The 24,676-nt window shown below is 40.1% G+C and overlaps 2 protein-coding genes across 10 annotated transcripts in view; one reads left to right on the top strand and one right to left on the bottom strand.

The window, feature by feature from the left end:
• The window catches only part of LGR5 (leucine rich repeat containing G protein-coupled receptor 5), a 131,978-nt gene extending 131,461 nt beyond the window's left edge, over positions 1–517 (bottom strand). The window contains exon 1 of one of the 2 annotated variants that reach the window (XM_021090898.1): positions 29–517. In XM_021090898.1, coding sequence (XP_020946557.1) covers positions 29–240 — 212 coding nt within the window. In that variant the 5' untranslated portion in view covers positions 241–517. The remainder of the gene's footprint in view (positions 1–28) is intronic. The other variant, NM_001315762.1, reaches the window with a different exon arrangement.
• The window catches only part of TSPAN8 (tetraspanin 8), a 272,045-nt gene that overhangs the window by 19,015 nt on the left and 228,354 nt on the right, over positions 1–24,676 (top strand). For 6 of the 8 annotated variants that reach the window (XM_021091998.1, XM_021091997.1, XM_021091999.1 and 3 more), the window contains one exon: positions 18,766–18,928. The gene's annotated coding sequence lies outside the window, so the exon portion shown is untranslated. Of the gene's footprint in view, positions 1–887; positions 1,953–18,765; positions 18,929–24,676 lie in introns of those variants that run through there. The other 2 variants (XM_021091994.1, XM_021091995.1) reach the window with 2 other exon arrangements.

Below are 24,676 nucleotides of genomic sequence, written 5' to 3'. Positions count from 1 at the left end.
TTGGGAGCGGAGTGGGGGACGCACTTACAGGTAGGAGGTGAAAACGCTGAGGTTGGAGGGCAGCTCCGAAAGCCCCAGGTCAGAGCAGTCCACCCTGAGCAGCATCCTGCCGTCCGGCTCGCACTGACAGTGCGCGGGGCACCCCCGCAGCAGCGCGCTGGGCCTTGGCGAGCCGACTCCGGCCGCCAGCTGGAACAGGACGGGCAAGGACAGGAGCACGCCAACCGAGGAGGTGTCCATGGTGCCCGGGCGGGGGGCCGCGTGCGGGGCGCGGTGGGAGGTCAGTGTCGGGCTTGCGGCGGACCGTGGCGCGCCAGCCGCAGCTCGGCGGGCTTCTGCGACGCCGCGGGCGCCTGCAGCGCGGTGCGCCAAGGAGAAGCGTCGCGGGGCCCGGCCGTGCCCCTGCCGCCACGCGGGCCTCGGGAGCGGCCCTGGCTGCAGCCGCCGCAGGGGCCGTGAGCGCTGCTGCTGCAGGCGGCCTGCTCGGTGTGGAGCAGCATCTCCGCTCGCACGCTCGTTTTTTAAAGCGCTCCAGCCCGAATCGCGCGCCCAGTGACGTCAGCGCAGCCCGGCTTCCCAGGCACCCCCCGCCCGGCCCCACTTTCCCTCCTCCGACCCCCTCCCTCCTTTCTCCACTCCGCGGCTGGCGGCGCGAGGTGCAGGCGAGTTCTTACGGCTCCGGCTCTGCCTCCGCGGCCCGGACGCCGGCGCTCAGCGTCGCACGAGGGGCAGGGGACTCTTCCCCCCCATCTCCTCCCCACCACCCCGCGTCCTGGCGACCCAGACTCGAGAGCCGAAAGGGACCTGCTTCAGACGGACACAAGCAGACGCACAGGGCGGAAGGATGCGGCACGCTTCCTCCAAGCCCACTTTAAATAATGGAACGAATATATGGAGTGCTTAAAAAAAAAAAAAAAAAAGACTAAAATCTAATCCAGAGAAACAGTTACATTTACAGAGTAAGGAGGCCGGTGTTCCCAGGCGAAGGATGAAAAGACTTTTTGGCCCTGTCTGGTTCTCTTTTGCCCTAAAATTGAAACGCTGGGCTAATAGCTGAATAAATACAGCTCATGAACAAGCACTCCAATGCTGTCTAACCCAGGGAGTAAGAAGTCGCAGTGACTGTTTTTCGGTTTTGGGGTTTTTTTTTTGAAGAGATTTAGCATCTTCTGGAAGTCACCTCTAGTAGAACAATGCGGGACGGACAGGACAGCGAGATGGGAGATGGGCGTTTGCTTTTGTTCCGCGGCCTTTTCATCCTAAGTGTTCCAGGATTTTCTAAGTTAAGAGCAGCCCTAGCCAGGTGAGAGGCACTGGGCTCTGAGAACCATTACCACTGCAAAATGCTCGTACTCACTCTTCAGAAGTGTCCTGCTGGGAGCCTGCAGGAGAAAGGAGGAGAAAGACTCAGGGCTTTCTTGGACAGAGGGCCTCAGTGAGGAGCAAATCTTGTCTGCGGGCCTGAGTGAGTGGCTGAAAGAGTCACAGCTCCAGCCTGCCACTTCAACTCACAGAAATGCACAGTTTTCACTCCCGTACAATGCCTCCTTGCTTCATGACTGTGGAGAACCCTTCTGGCTTTTAAGGCCTCTCTTAAGCTTCTTTCACTTAGCCCATTCTGCTGAGTTTCCCATATAAACTTCTGAATTTTACCCAAGGGAAGATTTTTTTTTTCCTTTGTGTATGTTTACTCTCCTTCACTTAAGAAGTGATCCCCAAACCTGGCTGACCACCTGTGGAACTTTTAAAAATATATAGATTCCTGGACCTAAGTCAGTATTTGAAACATGCCCTTTTCCGAGGGGCACCCCATCATTAGCAAGTTTGTGAATCTCTACATTCGATGGAAGGAGAAAGTGACTAAGGTTTATATACTCCATCCTCTTCATTTTGCAAATGAGGATACTGTGGCCCAGAGAGTTTGGAAAATTTGACAGAGACTGCTGAAAACTGTGAGTTAACCCTGATTCGTGGATATCAGTGCAGTGGCTAATTCTGTTCCCATCCTTCCCTTGTCCCTTTACACATCACATCCACTATCATCTCTTTGCTTTCTCACATTAGTCTTGCTTTTCCCAGCCATTCCTTCTGTATTTATAGAATGCCTACTAATTACCTATTTTCCTTCCCTTTTAAAAAACCTGTCCCCAGATAACTTATCTTGTAAGTGCAATTCAAGACTTACTCTTTCTGTAAAACCTCCCATAACCAAATCGACACCAATCATCAACAAATCTTTGTAGAACAGCTCCAGTTATGATGAGCAGTGACTTAGGGAGGCAAATGACCTCTCCTCATGGTGCTTGCAGTCTAAGAGGACCACACTCTTAGACACAAAAATCCCAGGAATCTCACCGAAAGCGTATGTTCTAAATATTGCACAATTGAAAAGCTTTCTTGAATGCTTATTTGTTTAGTTTGGCCAACTTTATTGTGATGGATTTGGAGGCAAGGACTAGGCCACCTTACCTGTAGGATTTATACTATGGACTCATGGTAGTGGAAACTTAACAAGTATTTCTTGACTGTTGTGTTTAGTTGTGCTTCATCAACACAGGCATCCAAATGTTGTTGTGTCCACCATCACCCTATGGACTTTGGGAAACAGTGTCTTTGACTTCAGAGTTGCAAAAAAGAGCATACCACTTTGGTTGTGGAATGATTCAGGCAGAACTGGATTTGAATCTAGGTTCCGATAGCTTTAGGTGTTTGATCAGAGGCACAGAATGAACCTATCTAAGTCTCTAATAAAGGAGGTTTATTAGTCACCTAGAAATATGAAAATGTCTGGAACCTGGCTTAGAGCAGAGTAGATTTTCAACCTGTGTTAGTGCCTTTCCTCATCTGTTTAGGAATTGAACCTTATTAACAAATTCATGTAAAGAAGAGGGATTTCTGATTCAGTGACAAGAGGGAAAGTCAGCTATCTGCTGGATGAAGCCTGGTGTGATGAACATCTGTTACTTTTATTTATTTGTTTATTTTTTTGCATGTCCAGCATTCCTCCTCTTTCCTTTTGGTAAGAGCACTCCACACTTTCCCTTTGGGAAAATACCTCCCAAACCTCAGGTGTCTCTGGTAGGGCTCTGGATCACATGGTGACCCTGGGGTAGGAGTATGACCCAAGCTGAGCAATCTGAATCCACATAGGGGATTGTCATGGACTCTGGGTTCAGAGGTTCTTCTGCTTGGGCTTCATGAGTTCTGAGGAAAAGGAAGCCTGGAGCTCAGGGGGGTTGTCATTCTGCCTGTGGAGAAAGCTCACTAGGGACTGAACATCAGCACCAGCAAGGAGAGAAACAAAATTCTACGGTTCTCTTTTAAACATGTGGATCTATAGCTTTTCTATTCCATCACCTCCCATTTGGGTGAACCAATCAATTTTGTTTTATCTTGTTGTTGCTTGAGGTCATGAATAAGGATTTAGCTCTGATCACTTGCAATCAGGGACACTCTGTAAAAACCTAGAATCCCAGGAAGCATGAATATTTGAATGTGCTGATGAAAACTCAAGGTCTTGTAGACCTTAAAACATAGAAAACATATGGGGTGAAAATAGGAATGGTTCTGCTAATATGATTTTATTGCCTGAATGAATGTATGATAATCACTTTATTTTAGCTAATAAAGATGAAAATACAGCAAATCAGATTCCTTGTGCACTACCAGAAGAAGTTCTAGTAAGGCCACTGAGTAGTAGTAGTAGGCTTTCTGTTTCATGGTAAATACGATTTAATTTATAAGATCAAGTTATCAAATTGCTTGATAAGGATCATAAGTATTGACTTAATCGTTTACACATTCACATGTTCTCAGTTGGTCCTCATAACAGCCTTGGGAGGTAGATACTATTCTTACCCCAGATTTAAGGATAGGAAATGTAAGTGGTTTTCCTCATGGTGACCAGAAAATCACCAATGGAACCAGAACCCTAACCTGAGTTTTTTGACTTTAAGTTCTATACCCTTTCCAAATCCCTTAGGAATTCTAGCTACAATGAGACAAACTGGATAAGATCTTTTGTTTACTATCATTTTATTGAGAAAGAAATTAACATATCTTAGTAAAGAAAAAAGTGGAATCAGAATGGTGTGGGTTTTTTTTTTATCTTTCGATTACCTTTATTATTATTGTTTTTTAATAGTTATTTCCCCAATACATTTTTTTTCTACTGTACAGCATGGTGAGCCAGTTATACATACATGTACATATTCTATTTTTGCACATTATCATGCTCCATTATAAGTGACTAGACACAGCAGGATCTCATTGCTTATCCATTCCAAAGGCAATAGTTTGTATCTATTAACCCCAAGCTCCCCAGCCACCCCACTCCCTCCTCCTCCCCCTTGGCAAAGAATGGTGTTTTTTTTATGTGAAGAGTAGGGACACGTATGTATTCAACCCTTTCCCCCTTAAAAACATGTATTTCTAGTTTCTCTCAACCAGTTACTCACAGGAATACATACTGGTGAGATGTCAGAGAAAAACAACTCTCCCCTCCCATGTGATAGTAAGGGTATAAACAAAAGTAGATTCATTTGGTATTTTGTCTGGGTGAGATGTTCTTATTTATGATTTTGAAAGGTATCTGACTATTAATGAGCTGGTGTTTGTGACGGGACTATCTCATGCCAGGATTGAAATCCCTTAGATTGCAAGTTCCTAAAATCAGTTCTGGTAAAGTACAGTCTGGTACGTGTTCCTGGCCTTGCTAACTGGATGATTTCCTAATTCTTTAATCTTTGATAAAAGTCCACATTAAAAAATTCGTGTACACCGCATGAATTACTAATAAGCTTAGTTGAAGCATGCCAGGATAATTTTAGTTAACAGGTAAGTCAATATTTCTTTTACAAGTATAGTGAAATAGTGTTTACACAACTGGTGGGCTATTATGGACTTATTTAACTTGCTTGAAAGAGTATAGAACCCATTATTTGCCCTGCTCATTTTACATTCATGATATAATCAGGCTTATGCTGAATTTCTTAACTTCCTTTTACCAACAAAGTCTAATTAATTGAGAGGGGAGGAGGATTTAAGAATAAAGATCTATTTTCCTTCAGAATTATTTGTTTAGCAAGAAAGCATTAGTTCAGCTAATTCATTACTTTGAAATAGCCTATTATATAGTATCAATCGGATCTGTCTTTGATATTATCCAACATAAAGGAAACCTTTAAATATATCCACATGTTCACAGTAAGCTAAAAGAAAGGACAGTGGTACATGATATTATCAATTCTTTAGCTCATTTTGATTCCCTTGTTTTATTTCATGTATGATAATGAACATGGTTCTACTGATATGCAGCCAGCTTCCTGGGAACATGTGTCCAATCAAACTCACATGTAAACCAGGGGTAGGTTTTCTTTTCAAACTAAAAATATGATTGATGAGAAAAAAAATAATAAAACACTTAAAATTAAATGATCTTTCAGCTTATTCATATGCTTTTAAAATTCTGCCAAATATCGCTTTAGTATCCAGACAAGCTCTTCCATATGCCCAATGTGAGGGATCTTTTTCTGGCCTCCCTAGAGGATTTTTAAACCATCTATCATGTTCACATGCTCATATTTATTTATGTATTTTCTGACTTGTAAGATAGTTACTTTTTTTGTTTTTTTTTCCATTTTTAAAATTTTATTGAAGTATCGTTTGATTTACAAGATTGTGATTTCTGCTGTAGAACAAAGTGATTCTTCAGTAATGCATATACACACATCCATTTTCTTTCAAATTCTGTTCCCATATAGATTATCACAGAATGTCAGGTAGACTTCTCTGCTATGCAGCAGATCCCCGTTGACCAATCGTTCCATATACCTCGGTGTGCACATGCCAATCCCAAACCTCCAGTCTTTCCCTCCCCACATGCAACATCAGGGCTCAGACAGAGCACATACCTTGCTCCAGAATAATGAGGTGCTAACAGGTTCATACTGGCAGAGACGCATCTCCTAAGGCCTGTTGCTTGAATATATACAGATCCACAATCTCTCAGCTGCAATTCTGAAATCCTTAAGAGCTCTGAAAAAGAAAGGGTTTTTTGAAACAAATTTGGTGGCACAGTCTGAACACAACAGACCTGAATCTGTTTATTGTCTTTCTCTCATCTCACGTTAATATTCCCTCAATTTGCTGCGGAAATGTTGATATGTTTGCTTGGAGGGTCCTTCTTCAGATGCCACTAGGGGTTTTTATATAATATATGGGATACCATTCCCAACATAGTCTATTTTAAAAATCCTCCAAGATTCTGCATTGTCAGCATGTGTGACCTTGACATTTTGGTCAAAGGGATCATGGACCTATAAACATCAGCATGGAATATTCATGGCATAAACAATTTTCATAAGAGAAAGAGACACAGAAGAAAGGAGCATTAGAACTTGTTTGATGAGAAAAGGGTGGGAAGTACCACTGAGAGCAAAACCCAGAGAAAGGAGAAAGGAAGTCGTCAGTTCAGGTGAGTGAGCAGCCATCACTGGACATGTTCTCCTTTGCAGAGTACGGGGCAGAACTTCCTGTTTCCTTCTCTGGGCACATATTTGTAAGAATAGCTAGTAGAAGCTATTCTATATGTTGGGAGTGAGCTCTCTCTCAAACATTAGGGAATAAATCACAATGGATAAACATATTTCAGCAAAGAAAAACAGAGGTGTCGAGCAGAAATAAGAAGAATAAGGAGAAGGAATTGCACAGCTCACTAAGAAGAACAAATTTATGGATTTTATTGCATGGACATGCAAGGTTTATAAAGGAAAGTAAACAAATGCAGAGCACGCTACTTCCCCAGATGCTTTATTTTGATAAGTCTAGTGTGTTTTAACTGAGTATGCATAGTAGCATTTCACTGCAATTACACTCTCATAAAGCAGGGCAAAATATATTGCACAAACTTTGTGGCTGAAGTCAATGAGTCATAATAAAACGTTGTCCAGATTTCTGCAATTAAAATTTACAGAAACTTTTTGTTGAGTGTTGTTAGGTTTGTGGATTAATAAAATGAGCCTGTTTGTTTTAATTTAACAAGAACTATTATTTTGATTTTGTTTCATAGCATTTTCTTCTTTTGCATCAATTTGAGATTGTACTTGGCAGAGATTTCATGATAGCTTTAAAGATACATATATTCTATTTTATTCTAAATACATTTTTCTAAGAGGTGATCCCTGTCATTTCCTTACCATCCTTCACTTTCCTTTGGTCACGTTCTCTCTGTTTTTCCCACCCCCATTTTCTCCCTAAGAAAGCTCCCATCAGATTGGTGGGAGTGGGTAGAATGGCTCGAGGGTCATTGGCTTGGTCACCTGCAAGAAGGGCAGCATGGTACAGATTTTGGGTTCTTACAGACCAAGGTTCAGATCTCTGCTCTGTCACTTATAAGTAGTGGGACGTGGAGCAGCTTCCTCTCTGAAGCTCAGTTTCTTCTGCAAGCTGAGGATAATTGTATTAAGTTTGTAAAATTGTTAGCAGAATGAGAGCTAATGTGTCTTAAGGCCTCACATGCAGTAAGCACTTAATATATGGTAGCAATAAAAGACTTTCCCTTTTTTTTTTTCTTTTCTTTTCTTTTCTTTTCTTTTTGGCTGCACCCAAGGCATATGGAAGCTCCTGGGCCAGGGATTGAATCCGAGCTGCAGCTGCAACATAGGCCACAGGCGAGGCAATGCTGGATCCTTAACCTGCTATGCCACAGCAGGAACTCTGAGACTTTCCATTCTTTTCTTAAGCTTTTTTTTTCCTTGAGAGAATCTGTTCAACTCTATAGAGACAGGAAGACTGAAACAGGCAAATGGATCTTTCACTTTTTTCTCTGCTAATGACATGGTAGTTTAAACATTTACTGTGGTTTTATGCAAAAGTAGAGTGTTTCACAAAATTTTGAGATCACCTTGGTTGGGAACATTTGCTAGTGAAACAGAGTTACATTGAGCAGGCCTCATTTTCCAGTTTTAGTAAAGCCTCAATTCTCAGTTTTAATTAGAGTTTATTTATCCAAGGACATCTGTAGCAATTCAATAGAGGCTGAGCACTACTGAAACATGGGAATAAATACGTATGGTGCCAGATTTCAAGTTATCTACCATTGCGACGAGAAGACAGACATGGAAGACAGAAAATTAAAATGGAAGATAATAACAGGGACAGAGAAAAATGCTGTTAGGGTAGAAAGGAGGGAAGAACTAACTGTGAGTCAGAGCAAAGCTTCATAGAGAAGGTGATGGTTAGAGCATGTTCTTGAAGGCTCAGCAGGAGTTTGTTAAGTGAAGAGGAGTGGAAGGCCATCCCTGGGGCTTGATGAGGACAAAAGGAAATTTTTAGACAATAATTAGCACGGTTCTAGCTTAGGGTGAACATCTGTGAGGCTTGGGAAACTGGCATGAGGAGAAGCTGGAGAGTTACGCTAAGACAGAGGAATTGTGAAATGGGTCTTCTCATTAAGCCTGGGCTTGATCCTGGGTGCAGCAGGGGGCCAGGGCATCTTTAAACAGGGGAATGATATTGTCACATTTTATCTTTGGGAAAAGAGAAATTTAGTGTCAGCACAGGGCACTGTGGGAGCCAGAGTCAGGAGCTCTCACTGATATGGGTATATACATATTTGAGCAAGAGGTGAGAAACACTACAGTTAGCATGTAGCAGTGGATGTGGCAAGGTGTTAGATTCCTGAGATGTTTCAGGGGGCAGAATTGGCAGAACTTGGTGATTATGGTACTCACAGGGGACAGAGTGGTTGCAATGCCTCTGATGCCTTTAGCCTGGGGAACTGGGTAGATGACGGTTATTTATTATAAAATATTGCTACTGTTTTTGAATTCTTATTTGTGCCAGGTGCTGTGCTGAGGGACTTAAATGCATCTTTTAAAAAGTTTATTCCTTTCAATGACCCACAGGGTGAATATATTATCCTCTTTTAAACCAATAAGGAAAATGAGTCTCAGAGAAATTAACGAAGTTGCCGTGCCATTAAGTAGTAAAGTTTGACATTGAATCTGTGGCCTACTGGACCCCCCCAAACCACACTTTTAAGCCTTGGAAGAGGATGAGGCTTTGAAAAAAAAAGATAGTAAATTTAACTTTGGTTATGTCAAGTTTTCAGTTGAGAAAAGTTTCAAAGTCATGAAGGGTGCTTATATAACAAGAACTTTCGCTGCTTCAAATTTTTCTTGACATAGAGTCTTTGATTTGAGCCAGACATGAATTCTTGATCACAGGTTTTTGCAGTGACCTCTGTGTCTGTGTTGCTCTCTCCAAATGATTATTTGGATGCAGGGCTGAAAGAAACCAAAACTCAGGAGCTGTGTCAATGCCCTAACCAATTATGATGGCAAATATTTTTGTCACGTGATTTCTAAGCTTCTTTATTTAAAAAAAATTTTTTTTTAGGGCTGCACCTGCAGCATATGGAGGCTCCCAGACTAGGAGTTGAATTGGAGCTGTAGCTTCTGACCTACACCACAGCTCACAGCAATGCCAGATCCTTAACCCACCGAGCAAGGCCAGAGATTGAACCCACATCCTAATGGATACTAGCTGGGTTCGTTAACTGCTGAGCCACGATGGGAACTCCCTAAGGTTCTTTATTCTACGTGAGTCTTTTCCAGCCATAGTATGGTTGAAATTTGATGCATTTTGAAGGCATAAATGCCTCCCTCCCCTTTTGTGAATGGTATTTCCCAAGTAATTAAAGTTTTTTCCTCTATATAAACATCATTTTTCTTAATCTCTTTTGTATCATCAGGCCATAATATAGTTTCTGAAGGCATTCCATATTTTTTTTTGATAAGTTAGTTACAAAAGGAATATTAGCTAGTTGTAGAAATATTGAAAACAAATGGTTTATAGAACAAAATTAAAATCATGTTCAACCCCACCACTTGAAAATAAGAGCTGTTAGCATTTTATCTATTTCATTTCAGTGTTCTTAGTGTATGTGTGTATATATATATAAAATATATATATATTAATGAGGGATAATATTTTATGTATATATAACCTGATTGTGGTAGTTTTCTACTTACAATGGGAAAATATTATCCCTCATTAATAGTATTTGTAAACAGCAGTTTTTATGTTTTCATGACATTCTTCCCATCCCATGATGAGGAAATTGATGCTCAAAGAACTTGAAAATCTTCTCTTAAGTATGAAGCAAGTTTGACCCTGTCCTATACACTATGTGACCTCTCAATTTGGCAAGGAAGATTCAAGATTTAGACAAATAACTACACTAGAATGCAGGGTATGGGAAATTCATTAGGAAAAGTTCCACAGTTATAGGAGTTTGGAGGCCAGAAAATGCCCTGCTGGTGGAATCAGGGAAGCTTTTATGGAGCAGACTGGCATCTGAGATGGATCTTAAAGGGTGGGCAGTAATTTATCATTAGAGAAAGACATTTAAGAGCAGAGAACAGTATGAGCAAAGGGATGGTTGAAGAAAAGCTTAGAACCTATTTGGGAAATTGTTATTAATTCAATTTGTTGACTTTTAGGCTTTTTAAAAGGTATAGTGAGAAGAATAAAGCTATAAAAATGAAGGTTAGGAGAAGATAGAATTGAAGTTCAGATGCTTTGTAGATGGATGGGTAGGAAAGGACTTATGCCTTAGGATGCTAACTTTGACATCGGGGCCTGGAACTAATTGAAGGGAGAAAGTAGCAGAAAGACTACTGATTCAAGATATACTTATTGGGCACTATTATTTGCTGGATATACCAGCTAGAAGAATACAATGGATACAGTTTGCAAGCTGGCTGGTTGGTAGAAATGTGGTGCTATTAAAAAATGAGCAGATTTAGGAAAGAAGAGTCCAGATTTGGGTATGTTGAGTTTGGGTGGTCTAAAACTCAACTGGGTATTCACACTGGTACTTCAGAGAGAGGGGAAAGAGATGTCCTTATGTGTGGGAATTCCAGCTGATGAAGTGGTCATGGTTGATACTGATGGTGAGAGGTAATGGATATAAATGTGAAAATTGGTGTAATTGTGGAAGAAGACACTGTAGATAAATATTATCTTACATTTATTGAGCACTAATTACTCATTGGGCACAGTTCTCAGCATTTTACAGGTATTATCCCATTTAATCCTCAGAACAACTCCATGAGACAGGTACTATTAACTTCCCCACTTTGTAGGGAACCTTCTTTTTGCCGATGGAGTGTCTTGCCTCATTGTTGGTGGCTGCTGATTGATCAGGGTAGTGGTTGCTATAGATTGGGGTGGCTGTGGCAATTTCCTAAAATAAGACAACCATGATGTTTGCCGCATCTGTTGACTCTTTCTTTCTCTGTAGCATGATGCCGTTTGATAGCGTTTGTCCATGAGTATAACTTTCAAAGTTGGATCCGGTTCTCTCAAATCCTGCTACTGCTTTATCAACTAAGTGTATGTAATATTCTAAATCCTTTGTTGTTCAACACTCAATTAAGTTCACCTTCTTATATGGGCACAGTTCATGAGCCCAAAACAATTACAATAGTAACATCAAAGATCTCTAGCCAAAGATCGCCATAACAAATATAATAATGAAGCCTTTGAAATACAGCAAGAATTACCAAAACGTGATAACAGAGACACGAGGTGAGCAAATACTATTGGATGGCACTGATTGACTTGCTTGACACAGTGTTGCCACAAACCTTTAGTTGTAAAAAATGCAATATCTGCAAAGTGCAATGAAGCAAGATATGCCTTATCGATGAGGACATTGATGCCCAAGATCACACAGCTACAGAATGTTAGATCTGGGATTGGACTTCAAGCAGGCTGACTCGAAATCTATGTTGTCAGGCTCTACTTCATCCTGCTTCATTCTGAGAGAAGAGTGAGAGTAGACAAATCTGAGAAGTCTCAACGCTTTGAGGAGAAATCAAGAAGAAGAGTTAGAATAGACTAAAAAGGAACAGTTAGAAAAGGGCGCTGGAAGGAAGCCCAGAGAAACTGGGGCCAGGAAGACGGGTAGGCGCAGTGTCAAATACTATGGGCTATCTGCTGAGAGGCACATCACTGTGGGTATGAAGCAGGTATCAGTAAAACACCAAACCTGCATCTCTATGGCTTGAAACAAGGTTTTGTTCAGTTACTTTGTCAGGAAAAAATATTCAGAAAAAGCACTGTTATTAAGCAACTGGTACCTGGTTCATTAATCATGATCTCTATATACATTTAAATATTCTTAGTTTTTCAACACCAACACTAACTGCTTATCAATGGAAATTTGACCGAACTTCATCCTCTTATTATTTTGAATAGCTAGGGGAAATCACTCCTTTGAGGGAGAGAAAAGTCTGACTCATATGCTTTTGCTGAAAAAAAGTCTACTTATTTAGAGTATGAAAAAAGAGAAAGCTATAATTTGAACTGGGTTTAGCAAAATTGCATTAAATTAAGCACATGCCCGAAGGAAAGTTACAAATGACTTACAATTATTATTTCAGTGATTTGATGAATAAATTAGTAATTCCCAAACCACCCTCCTTAAGGCTAGCCTTGTAATTTAATTCATAAGAATTTATTGACCCCTTTTACAGATTTAAGCAAGCCAGACACAAAGATGCTGTACAAGGGACATTTACTTATTTGTTGAATAAATATTTACTGAGAACTTAGTAGATTTGGCACTGTGTTTGGCACTAAGGACAGAATGGTGAGTGAAATGGAAATGGTCCCTGACCTTCTGGGGCTTATGGTCTAGTGGGAGTGAGAGACATTGATTAAAAACAGATACAAATAAATAGTTGTTTACAAACTGATCTTAGTGCCATGAATGATATTTAGGGAAAAGAGATTCTCCAATGAGAGAAAAAAATAAAATGACATGGAAATGAACAATAGTGCCTGGAGTGATTTTAATACCAATAATTTGTTTGGTAATCTCTCTTTTCATAGATAGATGAAGCAAACACTATTTCAGACATTAATAAAAGTATTATCCTTTTCAATTAGTGTGAGTACAGTTTTATTCTTCACTCACTTTTTTTTTTTCTTTAGGCATTTTTTCTTTCTGTCTTTTGCTTGCGAATTTGTATAATTGTGGTGGCAGCTTGTTCATTGCAGGTTCATGCTACTGGCAAGAAGACAAAGAAAATGGAGCAAGGAATTATATTAATAAGTGTTTTAACACCTCAATGTTGAGGCTGCTTGGAATGTTGTAAAGATATGTGTATTATCTCCAGCATGGGAAGAAGTGGCTATACTAAGTAGTTGAACATCCTTAGGTACTAACTCAGTTGAAGTCTCTTAAAAGTAAGATCAATGTTTTCTGCAGTGTTAAACAAGTTCTTGAGTGACCATTTCAGTGCCAAGTCACCATGGACAGTCAATTGTTGACCAGCACTAACGTTGACTTCTAATGTTGGCTTGTGCTGTTGCTTTGTCTTGTGTATGAAACGTCGGAAGAGGTGGTATTTTTCCATGAAATTCAAAACGTTTGAGAACATGCTTTTCTTTTCATTTCCAAATGCTTTTCAACCTCCACCCTGAGCTTATACTCGTAGCCCAGGACAGAACATGTGGCAAAAACCTGGTAAATCTTTTTCAGAGGAAGAGATGTATTAGTTACAGAAAGAAAGAAAAATTGAATATCGCAAACTTTGGAATAGAGACAAACTAAAAGAACAGACCATTTGAAAAAAAAAAGAACTTAGTTTATTCTGAGGTATAAATGGAAAATATATAATACAATTTCTAAACTTAAATTCTTTCCTTGTCAAGATAGGCAACTTTTTTCAATAAAAGTCATTTAAAATGTAAAGTTTTTGTTTGTTCTACAGAATGTGGGTAAGATAAAGGAAATTTTTAAAAAGGAAAAAAAAAGGTGTATAATGGAAGAGCATTAACAAGAGTAGTTCCCTAGATGGTAAATTTAGAATAATGAAGGAAAACATTTATTCTAATAATTATATTTAATTACTATCTCTGGCTAGTAGAACATATATTCTTATGTCACTTTACTGCCATAGCTCCAGGATGGCTTTTTATGAGAATAAGAATTTCTTGACATACTAGGGATAGTAAAAACAAAACTAAGCACTAAAACCCCAAAAATGTGGTTAACAAAAAAATCGTGAAAGAATTTCACGTCCTGTGATTTCTTTCCCTGTTGACTATTTCACTTACATTCTGGTTCTAAGATGAAAAAATCGATTGTTTTCATTTTATTGAAAATTCTTATGAAAAGGGGGAAACTGCTCCCTGAGTTCTAGTTTAAATTCTTAAGTATATTAACTATAATTCTCAAAAGGTGCTCTTTTGCAATACAGGTATCAAGTCATGCTCAAAGAGAAGCAAGGATAGAAATTCTTAGAAGAAAAAGAGCAGCATATTACTAAGGTTTAAGTTCTTGTTTGATGTGTAAACTAAACTTAGTCAGGTGCTATAAAAGGAATGTGTTTGCCTGGTAGGTTATATTATCTATGAATAAATATATGCAGATATATAAATATATCTTCATACACAGAGTATTCAGTGTTAAGGGACCAACTATTATATGTGCTATATAATAGATCTTGTTTCATAAGCAAGTCCTTAAAACTTAAAATTGATCTACTTAAGTGCCAAAAGCCTTAAGGCTTTAATTATATTCAGGAGGTTAATTAACATTCTATTCTTGGCCTAGGAAAACAATCCCTTCATCATTTTCACTTATTCAACAAATAGTTACTGAGTCCTTGCTATGTCAAGATGTTGTCCTTGGTTCTGGAAACAGAGCAACCAAACAAAACTGACACAAACTCTCGCCCTTTACATTCCAGAGAGTTCACATTCTAGAGAGGCAGACAATTAACACATAGATAACAAAAATATTTATAATATCAGGTGGTAATTAGGGAAAGTAAAGCAAGGATGGGGAAGTAGGCAGTGGGAGGGCAGGGAGGGAGAACTGCAGATGAGAATGGCCAGGGGAGGGCTCACTGAGGAGTACCATCTGAATAAGACCTGAAGGAAGCAAGAGAGTGGGCCGTGCAGGCATCTGTGCAGAGGGGCTTTCTGAGAAGAAGAAACAGCAAATGCAAGGTCTCTGGGCAGGGGCAGGCCTGCCATGTTTGAAGGACAGCAGACATGGACCAGTGCAGTTTAAGCGCACTAAAGGAGAGGGCGAGGCTCCTGTAATCTGAGTGATGGTTTGGGCCAGGGTCGTAGCAGTGGAAGTGATGACAAGTGGTTGGATTAGGGGCTGGATTCTGGAGATGTTCTGAAAATAGAGCTGACAGAATTTGCTGATGGATTGGATGTGGGGTTTATGAGAGGGAGGGAGGAATCAAGGAAGAATTCAAGGTTTTTGACCTGAGCAACTGGAAGGATTGAAGTTGCCATTAATTGAGATGGGGAAGACTGTGGAAAGAAAAGGTTTAGAGGGAGGAAAAGAACGTTGGAACTGGGCATGTTCATTTTGAGAGCATATTATATGTCTGAATGGAAACACTGCGTATGTAGTTGAGTCTACATGTTTGGCATTCAGAGAACTCTAGGCTGGAAATTTAAAGTTGATAATTGTCAGAATATAGGGGGCTTGAAAAGTCATGAGACATTTTGAGATCATTAAGGGAGGGAGTGCAGAGAGGAAAGAGGAGAGATCCGAAGACTGAGCCTGAAATACTCTGAAACCTACCCTATCAAAAGTCAACTGTTGAAGTTGTGGCACTGAAGCATTACTAGCGAAGGTTAGGAAGGAGAGTGGCCAGAGTAGGAAGAGGAAAATGAGGTTCTGGAGGCCTCAGGAAGAATATATTTCCAGTGGGAATGAGGGATCCACAGTGAAATGTTTCTAATAGATTTAAAGATGAAGAGGGAGAATTGTCTATTGGGTTTAAGCATTGCACAGGTCATTAATCTTAGCAAGAGCAATTTGATGGAGTGAAGGGAACAGTCTATTTGGAGTGCATTCACTTAACCTATTTGAAACACATAGAAGTTATCTAAGTTATTCAAAAACATCTGAGATAAATAAAACACTAAAAATATTCTCTGTGCAAAAGATCTAAAACATGCTTTCAGACATTGAGACAGAAAAGCAAAAACTTACATTTATTCAGCACTTACTTGTGCCAGGTACTTTACAAAAGTGCCTTAGAGGCCCCGTGTTATTTATTTTACAATAAATCTATGAATTATGTGCTTTTATCTCCATGTTATAAGTTTAAGGGACTTTTCTAAAGTCATGTAACAAGTGACAGAGTTGAGGTTTTGGAAATATTTTCATAATACTCTTAAACTGACTAATGATTTTGTTTCCAAGGTGTATCTATTGCTTTTGGAAATTGATAGTCTCATTTTTTAGAAACTATCATTCTTTCATTTTGTTCATTCCATTTATTTCATGTGTCTATATTTTTCCAAAATCTAGCACTTCTGCAGTATTGAAAATTTATAGCCGTTGCTTTGATTGCTTTTTCCTTTTTTTAAATCAAAATATTTCAATTCTTTGAATTTGATTGACATGGTCGATCACTGTAAAAATGTTAATGTAGAGAATGTAATTTTCTAGAATTATTTCTAGACTTTGTACAAAAATTTATTTCAAGGAACTTGATATAATTTTTGGAAGTACATTCTTTTTTTTTTCTTTTCTGCTTTTTAGGGTTGCATCTGCAGCATATGGACATTTCCAAGCTAGGGTCAAATTGGAGCTGCAGTGGCTGGCCTACACCACAGCCACAACAAAGTGGGATCCGAGCTGCACCTGCAACCTACATCACATCTCAGGGCACCTTACCCACTGAGCAAGGCCGTGGGTCGAACCTGCATCCTCATGGATTCTTGTCGGGATTGTTAACCAATGAGCCATGAAGGGAACTCCAGTACATTCTTTTTTAAATTGAAGGATTGTTGATAAAAGAATATTTTAAAAGTTACAGGGTACAGTGTAGCAATTCACAATTTTTGAAGGTTATGTTCCATTTATAGCTGTTACAAGCTATTTACTGCATGTCTCATTTTATACAATATATCCTTGTAGCTTATTTTATACCTAATAGTTTGTACATTCTTAAAGTAATGGTATGGAAAGCCACTGAACACTGAACATGCTCACTTCATGTTCACAAGCTCTCGGTGAGGTAGACATGATTATTATCTACACTTTACACTCAGGGAACCCGAGGTTTGAGGAAGTTGAGTAAATGGCCCAAAGACATGGCTTGTAAATGGTGGGGTAAAGATTGACCCCACGTCCTCTGAAATTACATTCCATGCTCTTTCCACTACAACATGCATGTAAATTTACTTAATTCCAAAGCTTGGCTTGAAATGGTATATCTTTCCTCATCTGTGTAAAATTGATTACCCTCATTTGATGCACCATTTTAATTCTAACAGCTGGTGCAACAAGGCCTCGCAATTTTAGGAAACATGTATACATTTTAAAATTAGACATGTTTTCTCTGGGAAACATGTGAATAGATTGATTTTTCCTCCCTCTAGTAAGATGGGATCTACATAACCTTAGAGAAGGAAAAGCAGCATTTCGGTTTGCTTGGGTATGCTTTTCATAGATGTTGATTCTTTTGGAAGACATGGCTAGGATTGGTTTTGGTAGAGCACTAGGATAAACACCGATTATGCCATGGATTCTGGAGCCTGCCGTGAAATGGGCCTGGGAGTATGTCATTGTTTTCCTAGAATGACTCTTACAACTTTCCACTGCCCCTGAACTTCACATTCCATTCACAACAAAATTGATGGTTTCTTTCAACTAGCATGCCCTTCCCATTTCTACTTTTGAGACTCTTGAATGGAGTTTCCACTTTATGACCAGAGTGGTCTAAGAAAAATATAACTCTGACAACCTGCTTTTATACTTAAAATTCTTCAATGACTCCTCATTACATTTAAAGTAAAATACAGGCCCCTTACAATAGCCCACAGGCCTTACATGACCTGGCCCTTGCCCCACTCTCTAACTTCATCTAGCACCATGTTTCCTCTATTGATGAGGCTCTAGCCCAGGCCTTCCTGAAGCTCCTTCAAGTCTTTTCCTGACTCCAGGTAGGCATAGTACTGTTTCCTCTGCCTGGAGTATTCTGTCTTCCATTGCCAATGGAAGGGCTAGCTCCTAGGGACCTTCCCTGACCACCCAATTGAAATAACCACCCCCACTATCATTTCTCTAATTACCCTGTACTTTTCCTTCAAAGTACTGATTATAGTTTGGGATTACATTTTATTTATGTGTTTGTTTAACATCACCACTTGAACATAAACCTTGAGGACAAGTTTCTCTACCTGCTTTTTTCCGCACCACTGCCTCACTGAGGATAGATGGTCAATAAAATTTCTTGACTAAATACGTGCCCTTTCACAAGCTGTTGTCTCAGCCTGGAATGCAACATAAATAGCTGATATTTGTTTTGCACGAATATCCTACGCACTGTGATGATATTACAAGTTGGTTTATCCTGGAGCTGGAGCAAAGACGGAAGGTGCATCCATGTAGCATGTAATGAGCATGTATGGATGAGATGCTAACTCTCTGTCCTTCTGCTGGGTTTCATTGACTGCCTCAAAAGCAAATTATAAAGAAAGAACATAGAAGTATTGGGTTAAACATCAAATTCTATCCTATTATAATCTAGATATAATATGGAGAATACTATGTAATTGAGAAGCTGAGATGTATAAGAGGATCAACGTGGGCTTGTTTTAAAGAGATGAATGTGAACATAAACTTTTCAATCCTTTTGGTGAGGATAAGCAGGGATAAAACAACTATCTTTTATTTTCTTTAAATTTGAAAATATTCTGTCCTTGCAGCAATTCACTATTCGGAGTGGAGAATGGGTAAAGCTATCGTTTGAGCTCCCTCTGCTGGTAGTGAGTGATGTTTTTAGCAGAAGACAGATGAAGAGAGTACAGTTTCGTATCACTGAAAGGATGAAGCACCTTGATCTTCGCTGCTACATGCCTGGTGGTAAAGGTAGGAAGCACATGTGCTAAGTTTTAAATAATTTGTAGCAACCATGTTGAGATATAATTTACATAAAGTTCACTCATTTAAAACTTACAGTTCAGTAGTTTCCAGTCTATTTACAAGGCTGCACAATCATCACCATAATCTAATTATAGAATATTTTCATCACCCTCCAAATAAAACTTCTAGTCTTTATCTATTGTTCCTTATTCCTCACTCCACTTTCTGCTGCCCTTAGCACCTGGAAACCACTAACTAATCTTTATGTCTCTGTCATCTTACCTATTTTGGACATTTTGTGTCAATGGAATCATACAATAGGTAGTTTTTTGTGACTGCCTTATTTCACTTAGCATACTGTTTTTGAAGTTCATCCATATTGTAGCAGGTACCAACATGTCACTGCTTTTTATTGCCTAGTAGTGTTCCACTTTCTAGGCACACCACACGTCATTTATCTATTTATTAGCTGATGGATATTTGGATTGTTGTTTCCACTTTTTGGCATATGAACAATGCTGCTATGAACATTAAACATTAGTATACACCTTCTTATGTGGACATGTATTTTCAGTTCTCTTGGGTGTATACGTAAGCGTAGAATTGCTGGGTCATATCTGTTTAACATTTTGAGGAATTGCCAAATCGTTTTCCAAAATGAGTGTCCCATTTTACCTTCTAATGCACACGCTCTTTTGGATACACTTTAAAAGTAGTACTTCAGATAAAGGTAGCTTAAACTTTTTTGGGGTCTTTTTTTTAGGGTCATACCTGCTACCTATGGAAGTTCCCAGGTTAGGGGTCCCATCAGAGCTGCATCTGCCAGCTTATGCCACAGCCACAGCAATGCCAGATTCAATCTGTGTTCGCAGCTTATACCACAGCTTGTGGCAATGCCGGATGCTTTAACCCACTGAGCAAGGCCAGGGATTGAATGTGTATCCTCATGGATACTCGTTGGATTCTTAATCCACTAAACTACAACAGGAACTTCAAAAGTAACGTAAATTTAATAAATGTCCTTTATCAATTACATTTTCTATTTTGCTTGTGTACTTTCACATTGTCCCCATTTTCTTTGTTATTGTTGTTCCATCTATCTCTTCTTCTCCATTCATACTGTGAAATCTCTCTCATTTTCTCCTCTGTAAAGATGGGTGATAAGATGAAGTCCAAGTTCCTGCTCAGCTCAGAAATACTAGGTCAGGATGAAAAACCAAAGTACCGTCTTGACTGCTAGCTGCCTCAGTGATGTTATTATAAACCTCCTGGAGAAGTATATCATAGTGGTTTAGAGTATTGACTCTGGAGTCTGACCACCTGGGTTTAGATTTTTGGTCTCCCCAGTTTCTCATTGCATAACCTTCCCCAAAGACTTAATTTTCTTTTTTTCTTTTGCTTTTCTTTTTATGGCTGCATCTGCAGCATATGGAAGTTCCTGGGCGAGGGGTCGAATCAAAGCTGCAGCTGCCAACCTACACCACATCCACAGCAATAGTGGATGCTTAACCCACTGAGAAAGGGCAGGGATTGAACCTGCATCCCCATGGACATTTTGTTGGGTTCTTCACCCACTGAGCCACAACAAGAACTCCCAAAGACTTAATTTTCTTTTCTTTTTTGTCTTTTTTTTAGGGCCGCACCTGCAGCATGTGGAGGTTCTCAGGCTAGGGGTCCAGTTGGAGCTGTAGCCGCCGACCTATGCCAGAGCCACAGCAACTGGGGATCCAAGCTGTGTCTGCGACCTTCACCACAGTTCACGGCAACGCTGGATCCTTAACCCACTGAATGAGGCCAGGGATCGAACCCATGTCCTCATGGATGCTAGCCAAAGACTTAATTGTCTAACTCTCATTCATGGAATGGGAGCACTAACAGTAGTAATCGAATGGGATTTTTATGGAGACAATGCTACAGAGTGCCTGGTACCTATAGAGGGAGCTCTCAGTAAATACTGGCTATTATCATAGTCTACCATATTCCTTCTCAGCTCTCTGAACCTGGCACTGGAACTCCAAATAGGTCCATAGGTGTAGAGATTGCTCCTGGAAGAGGATGGGTACTTCATTAAATAGGCTCCTTTAGAAAGCCAGAAGAGGAACAGGATAAATGATCAATATGGCTGTTATTGGATCAATGTCTACATCAGCAGAATCTTCAGTCTATATCTTTACCTTCAGAGGCAAAATGTTCCACCATGGCAAAAATTTTGTGGCATTGAAGGGCCAAATAATAGTATGAAATACAAATTTTGCACTTTTAACTCCCCTAAAACTTGTTTTGGGGGGCCATCTACTATATTTAAAATTTTATAAAAGTAATCAGCCCTGTCTACATAAAATGCTAAAATGTGTACTATTCCAAATTAATATAAACTTTCAGAGTAGTCATGTACTGAGGCATGGGAGACCAGAGGAGCCCATGTCAATAAGTGCTGCTTTAGACATGAAAGATTGTTTATGCGGCTTCCTGTAGGCATTCCCATTCTCAGAAAGCTGGGAAAATGCATGTAAATCACTATGTTGGCACCATTCAAATGGCCAATCCATCCCCCCCAACTCCCCCACCCCCCACCCCGTATGGTTTAAAAAAACAATTACGGGAGTTCCCATGGTGGTGCAGCAGAAACGAATCCGACTAGGAACCATGAGGTTGCGGGTTCGGTCCCTGCCCTTGCTCAGTGGGTTAACGATCCGGCGTTGCCGTGAGCTGTGGTGTAGGTTGCAGATGCAGCTTGGATCTGGTGTTGCTGTGGCTCTGGTGTAGGCCGGCAGCAACAGCTCCAATTAGACCCCTAGCCTGGGAACCTCCATGTGCTGCAGGTGCAGCCCTAAAAAGACAAAAAGACCAAACAAAACAAAACAAAACAACAACAAAACAAACAAACAAACAAAAAAACCCAATTATGTTCATAGAATTTAGGGAAAGATAGTATGAGTCTTAAGTTCTTGGCACAATAGAGACAAAAATGGTACCCAGAGAAAAATGCATGGCTTGCATGTCTGTCAAAGAGTTTTGAGCGCAAGTGTGAGGACGCTAGGCCCGTGTTATGAGAGCCTGGATGGGGAGGGAGCACTGAGTGAAACTCTGAGGTCACTTCTTAGGTTTCCAGGAGCCTCGAGACCTGTGAATAGTCCAAAATCTTCTCCCGGATCTTGGAACTTTGATTCTGGGAGACTGTGAGGAGAGAGGAGGTAGACAGTGCCTAGTGCTTTGAGGTTCGTTCTTTGATGACTGAGGAGTTCTCACATTATCTCTAGGACTTGCAACACAGGGCTGGGATTAGGTATGGAATGAGGCACTTTTTTCATCTTTACATAGATGCTCGTAGATGAAGATGGTGACCCAAGATTTCTTCTCTGTTCCACCCTTCCCTTGGACTACCATTCTACTTCCTCCTCAGTTCTTCTCCACTGATATTTCCCCTCCCAGATTCCTAGTCCTGCATGTACAATGTGAGGCTTCCCCTTCCTACACCCAGAAGCTCAGGTTGGATCCACTGTCTGGTGTCAGGTGTCCAGACATGTGGCCACATTTTCACACTTCACTCTTTTACTCATAAATTTATAATAGAACTAAATTTTATGTATTTATGTATGTATGTATTTATATTTTATTTTTGCTTTTTTCAGGGCCGCACCCACGGCATATGGAAATTCTCAGGCTGGGGCTCAATCAGAGCTGCAGCTGCTGGTCTACACCACAGCCACAGCAACGCTGTGGGATCTGAGCCATGTCTGTGACCTTCACCACAGTTCACAGCAACGCCAGATCCTTAACCCACTGAGTGAGGCCAGGGATTGAACCTGAATTCTATGGTTCCTAGTCAGATTCGTTAACCACTGAGCCACGACGGGAACTCTAATACAACTACATTTTAAATAAAGAAGCTTAATCTCCAATATGGGAGCTCATAGAAGAGGTTGTATGATCATTTATAAATTGGACTTTTTATGGCTAAATTTCTTACACTTACTCTCAGGAAATTTAAAGTTATAAACTGCAACTCCAGTCTGCTACTGTGAATAAGATGATAACCAAAGGTTTTATTTTATTTTTTCATGAGAGCTCTTTGGACCTGTAATGCAAGAGGCATTTCAAAGTTTGGATTGCCCTTAAAAAGAAAATGCTAAGTATGTTAAATTGTGCACTTAGTTTCAATGTGGAGGAACGAATCTCAAATTCAATGAATTGAAGCAATTCTTCAGAACTCTGAAGAGCATTTGCAATTAAAACACTGTACTTGCAGTGTACTGGCCGACTCTTTCTCCTGGAAAGCTTTGTTTCTCTGTGAAACTGAAAATCCTGCCATTGATCTGTATGCACAAAACCCTGTTGATTTAAACAGGACTCCCAGAGGTGAAACAACAGCAAAACCAAGAGACTCAATTTACTAAGCTTGGGTTACAGGAAACATATTTAATAGCAGACAGTTCCTGTTTTCATTGTTTTCCATCTAAGTTCCTACAAAATCAGATTGTCTTTAAATAGATGCTGCTGCCATTGGGACAGGGTTCAGTTTCACATCCCTAAAGAAATAAAGAGTTTTGTAAAAATTCACTCTACCTTGGCCTCACATATAATGGGCTTAGGTCAAGCCCAAAGGATCAAGATGGATATCATGCTAAAACAGTGATAGAATAACGACACCAAAGATGTGAAACACATACTTTTTAGACTCTTGAATGTAGCACTCAATAACCAAGGGATGGTTACTGGTAGAAGGAAGTAAAAGGGGATTTCCTTTGAGAGCAACCCCATTTTGTCTGCCTTGGCGTGTAATACAGGTTGCTCTTAAATATTTTTAAGGAAGAAAGGAAGGAGGGGAGTAGTTTGAGAAAACTATCGTCTATGATTGATCTCATTGTCTGGGAAGATCCTGGGTTTGGCAGGATTCCTGGATTTTTACCTTGAAAGAGATGAACTTCAACCAAACAGTAATAATTCTAATACTAATGATGATGATGTTGATGATGGCTAATACTTATTGAGCACATAGTATATGTCACAGATCCTATGCTAAGCATTTTCTCTCTGTATGATCTCATTTAATGTAATAACAATCCAGAATGTTTGCATTAATGCCAAACCCTGGATGACTGCATAGTGTGATAGTTAGGGGAGGGTACAGGGTTCTTCTAGTTCTTCTCCCACCATAAATTAAGTGACCTCAAGTAAGTTATCTCTGAGTCTTGGTTTCAGTCTGTAAAATGGGCACAATAAGGCCTACCTCATTGGTTTTCAGAAGGATTAAATAACACAGGTCAATAGTGGAGACAGACAAACCACCCCACAATTTGAATACAGTGGGACGTGGATTGGAGCATGGGGAGCTGCTTGTGGGAGGATTTTCTGGTCTCCCAAAGCTTTGGGGATGTGGGACTCCTGGAGGAGCTGCCCTCTAAGTGGAGGCCTGGGTAATGGATGGAAATAAGTCAGGTGCAGGTGAGGGAAGGTTGTGCTGGGTTAGATCGTTCGTGGGGAATTGCATGTGGCTGAGAAGCCTTGATGGGGGAAGGGGCAAGGTTGAGAGACAAGCCAGAGAAATAAGCTCACCCAAGTCCTGAAGGGCCTTGGATGGCTTTCTGGGGAGTTTGAACTTTCTCCTGAGGTCAAAGGGGAGTCATCGAAGAGTCTTAAGTAGGAGACTGATATAATTAGATTTGCTTTTTGTGACGTTCATTCTCTTTGAAATTAAAGATACTGTCTGAGGACAGAGACCCTTTTTTGACCCCATGTTTGAGCAGATTCATA

This window comes from Sus scrofa, chromosome 5 (assembly GCF_000003025.6).
Source record: "Sus scrofa isolate TJ Tabasco breed Duroc chromosome 5, Sscrofa11.1, whole genome shotgun sequence".
NCBI classification, from domain to species: Eukaryota; Metazoa; Chordata; class Mammalia; order Artiodactyla; family Suidae; genus Sus; species Sus scrofa.
This window is presented reverse-complemented; position numbering and strand designations above follow the sequence as displayed.